Source organism: Montipora foliosa, chromosome 6 (genome assembly GCF_036669935.1).
Source record: "Montipora foliosa isolate CH-2021 chromosome 6, ASM3666993v2, whole genome shotgun sequence".
Lineage (NCBI taxonomy): Eukaryota > Metazoa > Cnidaria > Anthozoa > Scleractinia > Acroporidae > Montipora > Montipora foliosa.
The window spans coordinates 4,987,691-4,999,980 of NC_090874.1; the positions used below are offsets into that span (position 1 = coordinate 4,987,691).

The 12,290-nt window shown below is 41.3% G+C and overlaps 1 protein-coding gene across 2 annotated transcripts in view; it reads right to left on the reverse strand.

Moving 5' to 3' along the window:
* Positions 1–541: 541 nt before the first annotated feature.
* The window catches only part of LOC138006423 (proton-coupled folate transporter-like), a 13,524-nt gene continuing 1,775 nt past the window's right edge, over positions 542–12,290 (reverse strand). The window contains exons 1-7 of one of the 2 annotated variants that reach the window (XM_068852739.1): positions 11,423–11,844; positions 11,060–11,339; positions 10,059–10,374; positions 6,978–7,523; positions 6,385–6,468; positions 5,296–5,455; positions 542–2,500 (exon numbers count right to left, since the gene is read on the reverse strand). In XM_068852739.1, the coding sequence (XP_068708840.1) occupies positions 2,293–2,500; positions 5,296–5,455; positions 6,385–6,468; positions 6,978–7,523; positions 10,059–10,374; positions 11,060–11,293 (1,548 nt within the window). In that variant the 5' untranslated portion in view covers positions 11,294–11,339; positions 11,423–11,844 and the 3' untranslated portion in view covers positions 542–2,292. Of the gene's footprint in view, positions 2,501–5,295; positions 5,456–6,384; positions 6,469–6,977; positions 7,524–10,058; positions 10,375–11,059; positions 11,340–11,422; positions 11,845–12,290 lie in introns of those variants that run through there. The other variant, XM_068852738.1, reaches the window with a different exon arrangement.

The following is a 12,290-nucleotide window of genomic DNA, read 5'->3' on the forward strand; positions in this document are numbered from 1 at the left end:
TTTATTATTTATTTTTTGTGTCATTTTGAAGTTAATACATGCTTTTTCAGTGGAATTTATGAAATTTTTAATTACTTATTTTAGGTGATATGGACTTAACTTTACCTTGACTTTGCAGGACACAGAGAAGAAGTTGGAGGCATTTACTTCCTTTGGCGATGTTTTCTTCATTCTCTATTCTATCATTATTCATTCATGGAAGCAAGACGCTTGGGACGACCATTTAGAATGCTAGAAGCAATCACTGCACTCATATTTTGGTGGGAGCCATAAAGGATTTAGGACAGCACAGAAACATTAGTGACAATGAAGGACTCCAACCTGCAAAAGAGTTGGGCTCAGTACAACCTCGTTCCCAGGGTCTCTCTTCTCTGCCTCCATTGTCGTTGCGAAAAAGACCTTGGTTCAGGCTGGTCACGTGTCTCCCAGAATCGTGGAGGCTCACCAAATGTTTGTTAGGGGAGGGGTGGCAATGTAGGCCTCGTCGGCCTCGTCGGCTAAGATTGCGTTACGTATCCAAAGAACAAACGTTTGTCGGAAGTGTGGACGTCTACTCTTTTTAATAGAAGACAAAAATGATACAGGAGCGGTGGGTGGATTATTTTTGTTCAGGAAGGCTAGATTTCACTGCTTAGCTAACAGGTGTATGTACTGCATGTTCATCAGGCGGGATTGACAATTAAAATTGTATTTAGTCAAAAAAGACGTGAAATAATAAAACAAAGTGACTAGGCGAAAGAATGCAACCGTGTAAATAATATGAAATACAATGTCAGTCAAGCTGTGAATGGGCCACGAATGCAACACGTAAGCTACTCGAGTCAGCTGCTGTCCGGAAAACCGAAATTAATTTTGTAAGATCAATATCTCCAAACTTAGCTTGGTGCTGACCTTTTTAAAAACAATTTTAAAGAAATACTTTTCAAAGTCATAACGGTTACTTTTCAAAATGTACGTTGTAGTATACGAAACGTCAAGATTTTAAAAATGCGTTGCTTCACCGCGATTTGTGTTTTATTTCTGTTTCTTCCAGCAGGGAAGTTCTTCCTGATACCAGGTATTAAAAACTGGGAATTTAGTAAGGTTTTCGAAGTTTTAAAAAATACCAGGTCACCGAATTAGTTTTAAGATATCTTCCAAGTTTTAGAGAGCCGTTTTGCAGTGTTGTACCGTTACCATGGCAACAATTTGGGTCTCTTGGAAAAATGCCTTGCAATATTATTGTACAAATATCAAAACATTCCCCTACCGAAAGAATCGACAGTGTTTTAACCCTTTTCCACTGTTACATGTGAAAAACCCTTTCGAGCCTCCTTAAAGAAACAATTTGTCAATATACATATTCAAGAGCGTTTTTACACACCGAGTTATTTTTAGATTGATTTTCCCGCGAAACCAGACCTTTCCAGCTAACCACAAGTCTTGCGTAAGAAATTAATACCTATGGGATTGAGAATAGTCACTAGTAAACGCCAAATCTTGTTTAAGAACTTGTCTAAAAATAGCTTAATCTGTGAAAACTAGTATTGGAGTTAATAGGCTCCGGATATATTACTGTATTATTTACAAGAACAGATGTAAAATTGGTAACGTCGCGGTAAGTAGATAAATTTAGAAGGCGGTCCCTATAATTAAATCCTACAAGATATCATGTGTTATAGTTCACCACTAAATTTTCTCCGATTCTTATTGGTTTAATTCGATCACCTGATGCGATAGTGTTCGTCCGCGGAGAGACACTATCAGCCCATAGTGCCCGTTCGCGGAAAATACCCGGATGCATAGTACTCGTTCGTGAAAATACCTCTGTAAACAAGCGGCCTTATGGAAAATAAACAATCGAAATTGTATTAAGAGGGTTTTTGTTTGTTTTCTTTTTCAAATTTTACATTGGCTGACACGGCTTTCGTCTAATAAAGTTGAAAATAATTCAACATGATTTTTGAGCTGGCGCGCGGAAGAAAATTTAGTAGTGAACAATAAAGACAATAGAGTGTTTATGTCTCGGAACTATCGGTCTGATAGTTGCCCCTTGGAAATTTGATGTTCTTAAAACTAGCATATTTGCCCTCGAAGCTTCGCTTCTCGGGCAAATATTTCTTTTTAAGAACATCAAATTTCCGGGGGGAAACTATCAGCCGATAGTTCCTCGACAGAAACACTCTATTGTTTAATTAGATATATGTAAAATTGGTTCGCGAGTTAAATCCCTTTTCACCTAGAAAAGAACGAGCTTAATCTGAGACCAATTTTACCAACAACATATAACTAAAGCTTATTGAAATCGCTGCTCTAGAGTTTTGTTGAGCCAGCAAACTCATCATATTTAACATGCTCTGGACTCTCGTCCATTTCTAAGCTACATTTTGAACTGTTGTTAACCACAAGGGTATTTTTACTCTCTCGGGGCTCTGTCTTCTGTTCGATGCCATTTTCTTGATCACTGTTGGCTCGCATTTTCTCTGCTGCGTCTTGGGTTGGAGAGGGAATATTTATGCCGCTGAAAACCAAAGAGACGTCGTTATTGCCACACAGAGTTAACATTGAACCAGCTTTCTTTTATTGTTACGAAGGGGCAGCTCTATGCAAGATAGGGCCGAAAGCATCCACCCCGGTGGAAACTCAGCTGCGCTATACGGTATTCATAAACGAGCTTGAGACACATCACTACCCCAGCCAGCTGCAATTAAAACGAAGTTAATTAACTTTCATCAGAAAGAAAAACCGGAGCGCCGGCGAGGCAACTTTCCGTTTCATAAACGGTCGTTGTCATTTGGACGACACTTAGAACATTTTTTACTGTTAAGTTTGTAATTTTAAAGTATTTGAGTGAAACTAACCCTAACAATTTATTGAAAGCTAACCGAATAAAAATGCTTGGTTACTAAGAATGGTATCGACCGTGAAAAATGGCAACGAAAGTTTACGAAACGGAACGCGGGCTTTGGTGTTCGAAGTAGGGCGACTCTCAGAGAAACTCAGCACACATGAATTTCATGGCCGAAATTGATCCTGCAACTTTGCAGATGTGGGAACGCAATAAACCCAGCCCCCTCCTTCCCGACTTTCTTCTGCAAATGGCGAATTTATTTTCTCAAATAATCGGACTTCGGTTGGAATTTTTAAAGTTTTTCCAATGTCTCTTTCTGTTACTGTCTCTGTCGACTTCATATATAGTGATGAAAAATTGGTTCCATCAAACGAGTAACCCTTTGATCAGTATGTAAATTCTCCTCACAATGTCAATGAAATGTCAGTTGGGGAGGTATTGAGGATGAAGAATATCAGCTCAGGGGCTGGGATCTTGATATAACACCAAATTCTCATAACTTACCAACAAAAAACCTATGGTAATAGATAGGAGAATGAACGCTCAAAACGTAAACTCAAATCTTTCTTTCAGAGGTTTAATTTGCCTTTATCAGCTCGTTTGAATTGTGAAAGATACTTCACTCCATATTTTCGTGGCTACTACGAAAATCACCGAACTGTGGAATGGGCTCAAATTTTTATATCGTCGCCACACCCACTTTTTGTTGCTGCCCCGCCCATTTTCGTCGAAGAATTCAGTTGGTACTTAAAGTAACAAACTGAGCCTTACCGGGGTGGCAGACCGTAGTTTTGTCAACCGAAAAATTTCTTTATTCCCCTGGGTCCCGACATGACTGCCAGGTCAAATCACAGTCACACCTCCTTCGTGTTGACAAACTTCAAAAACACATTCGCGGAGCGAAAGCGTTGAAAGACGCGCGAATGAAAGCCGTAGCAGACAAACTTCTGCGCATTCATGCCGCTTTTATTAGTTAATAGCACTTGTACGTAGTAGGCTGTTCGCAATCGTATTAACTGTCTTTATCAAGCCGTCAAGGAATTAACATTAATTTTGCAAATAAAATTTTCATTTCCCTGTGGTCTCCCGACACGACTGTTTCTCTCAGATGCTAATAATTAAATTTCACTGGCTTCAGTAAGTCCAGCCACAAAATATTCGAAGCACAGTATCCTACGAGAACAAAATTTATTTTTATGTTAATTCCTTGAAAGCCTGAGTCAATGCAGGCCCCAGGGGAATAAAAAAATTTGCGGTTGACAAACTATGGGAACAAATGTTATTTGCATAATTAATGTTAATTCCTTCACGGCTTGATAAATTGCGAACAGCCTACTGCGTAAAAGTGCTATTAACTAATAAAAGCAGCATGAATACGCAAAAGTTTGTTTACTACGGCTTTCATTCTCGCATCTTTCAACGCTTTCGCCCCGCGAATGTGATTTTGAAGTTTGTCAACACGAAGGACGTGTGACTGTGATTTGACGTGACTGAGATAATGCAGCCATGTCGGGACCCAGGGAAATAAAGAAATTTTGCGGTTGACAAAACTACGGTCTGCCACCCCGGTAAGGCTCAGTTTGTTACTTTAAATACCAACTGAATTCTTCGACGAAAATGGGCGGGGCAGCAACAAAAAGTGGGTGTGGCGACGATATAAAAATTTGATTTTCGTAGTAGCTTTACATACTAAGAGTACGTATGCTTCGTGCCAGCCAAGGGATTCATCAGAGACCTTTCTGTTGAGCCAACTCACCAAACATTGCGTTCGAAGTCCCCCAGTCTAGCATCCAAATGATGGTGGCAATCTGAAATGTTATACAAGGCTCTGAGTCTCGGAAATATGCAGTGAAGTATCTTTCACAATTTCAAATGGTTTTTGGCATGTCAACTGTGAATCCTTATGAGATATAAGGCCAGATTGCCACCATCACTAGCCATCTGAATGCAAGGGACTTCCGAAACGCAATGTTTTACGAGTTGGCTGTACAGAAAGGCCTTTGATGAATCCCTTGGCCGCAGAGACGAAACATGAGTATGTCAGGCTACTCGTTGGCTAATGGTTAATCTTTACATGCAAACTAACTAAACCCTTCATTCGACTGCTTATACTTTGCTCTCTGAAACTTTTAGCCGAAAGAAACCCACACCTCCTCCAATCAGTCAAACTGTGGTCGGATTAAATCAGGGGGGTGTCCTTTCTACGGTGTGTGCTTCTTTGTCGATTCAGTGGCCTTCACTGACTCAGAGATAACTTGACACAGCTCTTCGCGACCTCCAATTTCATTGCCTTAAGGTGCAGCTCTCTTGAGCTCGGGACTAGGATCTAGTGACTCCCTTGTATATTTTTTTGTGCCTATTGCTTTCTGAACCAATCAGGAGAGCCGTTGTAATAGCTGCATTTTGACCTGTTGCTTTAGTTATTAGCTAAGATGCGCTTCGCAAAGAGTCTCCACAGCCCTTACCAAATAATTCCAAGGGGAATGAGCTTGATAGCGACGCCCACAAGGAAAACAAAGCCATTGAATCCAAGGCTAAGGGTGGCTTCATAAACGTAATTAAAGATTGAGGCACCGGCAAACTGACAAACCATAGTTACTAGTCCATAAGCACAGAACAAGGAGCCTATAAAGCCGGAAAAAAGAGAACACTTTAGTTAACTAATCCCATTGAACCAGTCGTAAAGTAAGTCAATCACGAGCAGTTGGCGCAGTGTGGAAAAACACGTTTACGTAAGTCACATCAACGTTTTTATTTTGCTTTCCATTTGAGGGTTGTCCAATACGCCGACATAATGAGATTTTAAGATACATCACAATGGACATCACAAAGTGTCCCTAACCCTAATCCTTAAAAAATAGTAACAGTTTTGTAAAGAACGGGACCTTTTGTGATGTCTATTGTGACTTACCAGAAATCTCATTATGTCGGAGTATTGGACATTTGTGTTCCATTTTATCGCCATTATCATTATCATCATCATCATCATCACCATCATCATCAATCGTCAACGTGATTATTATCGTTAGCGTTATCGTTATCGCTTTTACACTGACTAGCTAAGAGTATTAGGAGGCCCCGACAGTGACGTCTAGCTACCCACCGGGCAGGAATTTGTGCTCACAGGGACCAGCAAAGAATTCGACGTCTTTTGTTTTTCATCTGCTGTCTCGATAAGGTTCGTTCCAAAACCCTTGACGGAGTGACAATAAAATCTCAAGGGACGTTATTTATGATCCTTGGAGCATGGCCCCCAATCTCACACTCGCTTAACTGACATAATTGATGTGCGATCAACCAATGAATGAAGACAAGTTCATTTGCCAAAAAAGTGACTTTAAAATAAGACCACATAGTGGTATATAGTGATAGTGATAGTGGTGGTGGTAGTGGTAGTGGTAGTGGTCGTGGTCGTGGTCGTGGTCGTGGTCGTGGTCGTGGTCGTGGTCGTGGTCGTGGTCGTGGTCGTGGTCGTGGTCGTGGTCGTGGTCGTGGTCGTAGTAGTATTGGCAGTGGCAACGCACTCTGCGGGAATTGGAGGAGTTAAAACATACCTTGCTCATCCTCTCCTGCTGTCCTGGACAAAATCCCAATAACGATTGGACCAAGACAGTCCTTAAAAACTGCCAGCCCAGGTGCTGCAAGTCAAAAAGAAATACAAATCACATCCAGTGGTTCCTCACAGCTACCATTGGGCGATTAGATATAAATCATATTCAATATTAGCGACCAATAAATTACTCATCAGTTTTGTCCTTTTAATTAATTATCCCATATACAAAATAATATCCCGCTTGCATGGAAATGAGGCTTCTTGGTCAAATAGGCATAAAAAAGAGAATATTATCTTGGCCGTCATTAATGAATAAGGTACATGACGAAGAATAATTGGAGGACGGTTGGGAGTGGTCAGGAGAGAAAGGGCCCCACCTTTTTCGCTCTCCCACCTTTTGTGAGGCTACTGACTTCACAGATAATGATAAAATTTATGGGGGCATTTGAAGAATGCTGCTGGGCTTTGTGTATGATATTGGCAACGTCATTTCCATGGCTGGCTTCACATATCGGCATTGGATATCTGCCAGAAAAATCATTTAGGGTTTCTTACATTTCCACTCATACCTTAAGTAAAAGATCTCCTACTCACCTAGGAAAACCAACCAAGTGCGAGTTGCAAACGACAGGACTGTCATTTCAATGATCTGACTTACAAGTCCTATCCCACCAGTAATTTTTTCACTGAAGAAAGTTCTGAACAACTTCACACCAACAGCTCCTCCAATTCCGGGAGTTAACAATCTGTAAGCCAGGAAGTAGCCCACAAGAGATGGACTAAAACAAAGTGGGCTCTTTATTATGTAAAGGATTACAACGCCACTCATGCCTTCCTCAGTCAAGGTTGCAATTACTCCAGTCAGTAACAGCAGCAACAAAATTCTCCTTGATCCACCGGGGCGAGGAACTTTGAAGACATTTACCAGCCTTTTTAAGTGCTGCAGATCGAAAAACCTGTTTTTCTCGTTTGAAACTTGTGCGTAGTTTTCGGGAACCAGGAAAATGACCCAGAGAGCACTTGCTGAAAAACAAGCGAAGATAACCCATGCAGGTGCGATGAATCCGAACCTCTCAATCCATAAACCACTTGTCAGCTGACTAAGGAATCCGGCCGAGAAGACCGTCAACTGCATAATCGCTGCAAAGAAAAGCGGGACAAATATCTGTTAGGATATCTTCTAAAAGAAACAATATTCTTTGGAACAAGGTTATAATTTATGAAGACTGTCTAAGGAGCACTAGCTGTCTCGAAGTTTTCATAAGAACATATCCAACCTCGTTTCCAGGTAGGCATATATAGATTATACTTACAACTTCTTAGCAACTTTTGAAGTTTGAGCAACGTTTCATTGTGCGGAACTTGCACGCTTCAGGTAGTCATTAACACATTTTCTGACGGCAACAAACACAGTTTTGGGTTGGTTTGATGTCAAATTTGGTGTTGAAAGTATCAATACGTTGTAAGAAGTCTCAGAAATTTTTGGTTCCTTAACTCTTGGGCAACTTAAGTGAATTTTGCGAGCCAACAAATTAATTTCCACCTTTGCGGAGGATATCCAGTACAATTTTGTTGAAAGCTTTTTATGTGAATGAAGTGGCTTATGTTGATAAGCAACTTGTTAAACGTTTGGAGCAACGTTTGACTCGCAATTTTTAACATTATTTATATGTGCCTATTTCCAAGGCCTCGGTTGGGTTCCCACACTTCTTTTGGAGAAAAAGCCCTGGTAACGAGGTTGGGAAAGACAACGTGCTAACTGAACACTTTAGCCTGTAGTCGGGTGAATCAGTTTGTGCCTTATGCCGTATGCTCAGAATGATCACATGTACAAAGAACTCTTTTAGTCGTTAGAACTCGTTGTCTTGTTCATTTCGGTCGTTGGTTTCGTTATATACTTGTGATTTCACATGATCCGTATTGGTTATGGCTCCAAACTAAAAATATTGAGATTCCTAGTTTTTTCCTAACACGACAACTGGATGACGTTCAACTTGTTCTGATAATCCTTGGTTTCATCCGTCAGCTGCACTCGTAAACAACCAACTCAGATCAAATCTTTCTTCTGGCAGCTAGGATTTTTATGTCGGTTTACCCAGAAAAACCCTTGAAGGGGAGTGGTCAATTGAGCCTGGCTATAGTAAACATGTAGTTGCCCAACAGAACTTAGCTCGAGCTATTTAGGCAAAATCATGACACCCTTAGTCAAATCACCTACAATAGCTACGCCAAACTTTACGTAGGCTATATCGAAAATGGATTTTTCTCCAACTACAACGGACCAAAACCTGATCTTTACAAACGTTTCATCGATGACTGCGTCGGTGCGGCAGAGAGGAACTCAACCAATTCATTACTGCAGCCAATTCTTTCTACTCGGCTCTAAAATACACTTAGGAAATTTCCAGAAATTCACTAGCTTTCCTCGACATTAAACTTTTAGTCAACGGCAACGGTTTAACTACTGGTGTACACTACAAACCAACAGATTCCCATAACTATTTGCTGCATTCGTCCTCTCACGCATAAAACGTAAAGAATGCCTTTCCATTCTCTCAATTTCTTAGACTGGGGCACCTCTGTAGTGGCAACTTCGACTTTAACAGCAATTGCGAGGAAATGTGCCAGTTTTTCAAAAAAACGTGGCTACCTTGACTCCGCTGTCACCACAGGCAAACATCGTGCCAAACGTCTCTCTCTGCTCGGCTGAGGCACTCATGGGGGGTCCCAACGGTGCCAGCAGTCGACCTCACGAGGTTGTAGGAACCAGGCTTTTTGACGATGAAGAGGACTAGGTTAGCCTTCAGCATCAACGCTTTTAGCCGCCTCTAACGACACGCAGGGATACGTTGGGGGTAAACTTCCCCGGAGGGGCCGCACACCACACGGCCTAACGTCACAGAACGAAGAAACCAACAGAATTCCATTCACCCTCACCGACCATCTACAAAACCTTGCAGTCAAAAATGTCATTCTCAAAAACTTTAAAATTCTCCTCAATGATCCCGAAACTAAACATCTATTTCCACTATCACCACCTATTTAATACAAACGCGACAAAAACATAGGTAACTTGCTAGTTAGGAGCACATTTAAGTCTGACAACAAACCGGGAACTTTGAAATGTACACGCACACGATGCAAAACTTGTCCTTTTATTTCTAAAATGTTACATCTCAGGACCGAATCGATCGGTTAAAATCACTGACCACTTACGTGCATCTCCGTAAATGTCATCTGTTGCATAATTATAACCTGCGCGCTATGTAAGAAGATCTACATGGGCGAAAGAGGGAGAAGATTGGCGGACCCCTTTCGCAAACACCTACGAGATGTAGAAAAAACGACACAGATGCGTCAAAGCCAGTTGCGCGCCATTTTAATCTTCCTAATCTCCTCCATTACAACATGAGAAAGCCGCAAAAATCTCGAACAAAAATTCATCTTTCAACTAGGTACACTCTCCTCTCGGAATCGATGAACGCCTCTCATTCCATTAATTAAGCCACAAATTCATGTCACCATATTTCCACTAATGGCAAAGCTCCTCCACAGTAACAAGGAAAGGTTACGTTTATACAAACGTTGGCCGTGTAGCACTTATATTTTAAACAGAGTTAACTGACTTTGTGCCTGAGTTCTTTTCCAAAAATAAGATTTTAAGTCTCTCCTTACCCATTCTAAATGCAATCGCGGTCTTCTCTGTTGTATCAGCAATATACGACATGACAGCTATTGTAAGCAACGTTAAAAATCCCGACAAGCCGCTGATAGCTGAGCCCACGAACATCACATAAAAAGGCAACTTGAGGTGCATGACGGTAAGTATTACTGAGGTCCCCAGCATAGCTCCAATCGGAGGGAAGATTAGTGCGGGCTTTCTCCGTCCAGACTTGTCTGACCACCCTCCCCAAAACGGTGCCAGAAGAATAGAGGGGATCGTCTCAAAGAAAACCAGTGCAAGATCCATTCTTGTGGCTTGGCTCTGTACCTAAGATTATATAAGATTAATTGAGCCTGCAAAGCTGGTGGGATCAGTGCGCGTATTATGTGCCGAACAGCGGCGATGCAATGGCCACCTTTATCTTAGAGATGCATAATTCGTCTGGGACGAACTTGGGCAAACTTTTATTTCTGGGTCTGTTAAGTTCGTCTGGTATAAAGACGGGCACAAGACGCATAATGCACGCATAATGCGTCTGGACGAACTATTCACTTTAGCACGTTTTCGAAGACGCAGTTAACTAGATAGTTCGCCAGACGCATTATGCATCTTGCGCCCGTCTTTATAATTGACGAATTTAACAGATTTAAATTGCATGCATTTATTCATTGCATACTTTCGTGGCTAGCCTGACATACGTATATGTTTTGTCCCTGCCAAGGGAATTTAACATTTCAAAGACTGTTTGCCAAGTTCGTCTCAGACGGATTATGCGTCTTATATAGTTCGTCCCGTCTTTAGACTTGACGAATAACATGAGAGACACAAAATTCGTCCAGCGAATGGCGAAATGTATGGTTACCAACCCTTGATCCCGCGCGCGTGAAACTGCGCACGTTAGTCCTCAGTTGCGTATATATTGTACTTTTATTAAGCACTTCTATCATCAGCATATTCAAGACTACTCTTAATTGAAGGTATTTGTGTTCGTAGGTAAGTCATATTATCTCACCTCTTTTTCGAGTTGCTTTAAAGTATCGTTTTGGGCGATGATACTTTCTTGGCATCCAAATCCATCGTCTACTGCAGTAACCTCTTTATAAGGAAAACCGTTTTGTTCGCTAAGAACACTGTACACGTATTGCCGATACAGAGGAAAGGCAGACAAAAATCCGTATGCGTAGAAAAATAAAACGGGTTCCACTGTTAGCAGGCGTCTCCACAAGGGAAGGTTGTGTCGCGGCATCGTTATGAATAACTGAGCGACTCAATAAGTCCACGCTTGAAGAATGCTAAAGGAGGGCAAGAAATTAAAGGCGGAATAATGATTAATTTATGTCATATATTTGATCTGCGAAATGAATATGAAACGAACGTTATAGAAAGTTTATCGCAGTTAGATAAGAAACTGCAAGCAAGCCTGAAAAATTCCAGACTTGAAAGGGATTTGAAGCCATGACCGCCTTACGCTGGATTACGCTGCACTGGCTCTGCCAACTGAGCTATCAAGCCAGCTAAGAGGTGATCGATTGCACTTCAAGTTTAAGGTGAATGAAATGTCCTATAAGAGGTTTTCACGTGACGTCATCGCCTTCATGTTGGTGGACGAAAACAAAAGATCTCTCATTAGCTTCTTTTGTTCGTCCTCCAGAAGTCGTACATTTCTCTATTTTTATTGGTGTCCCTAGAGGTTGGTTGAAAACGTTCTATATATGCTACGTGGGTACTCGATACGTTATTTTCTGAAGGTCTTGTGTTCACTTCCCATCCTGGTCACAGTTTTTGCATTCTTTCGGGGGCCCACTTCCAAAAATGGATTACATGGGACTGAAAAAGATAGCACTGAAAAAAATTACGCTCTTATAGACACAGAAAATCAGCTGCATCTGTCATGACGCAGTGGAAATACGTACAACGGACGGTAAGTGCTGGAGAACGCGAGTGACCGTGTCGTAACTGTCTGTGAATTAAATGCGGCGTGACTTCTTTTAGCCAATCATCGCACATTACCAGGAGCCCATGGCTCCTGCACATACCAGTGGTAACCCACATAATTTGCAAATGGATGCCTACCGCAGAAGTTTCGAAATTATTTAAGATATCGAGATAATTAGCGCAGTTGAACGGATACATCTTAGTAGACGCCATCTTTAAAGCAATAAGTGACGGAAGAGAACGCAAAATTGCCGTGACAAACATAAGGCTAAACAAGCGCACAACTGAAATAAATTGTTACGTAACAT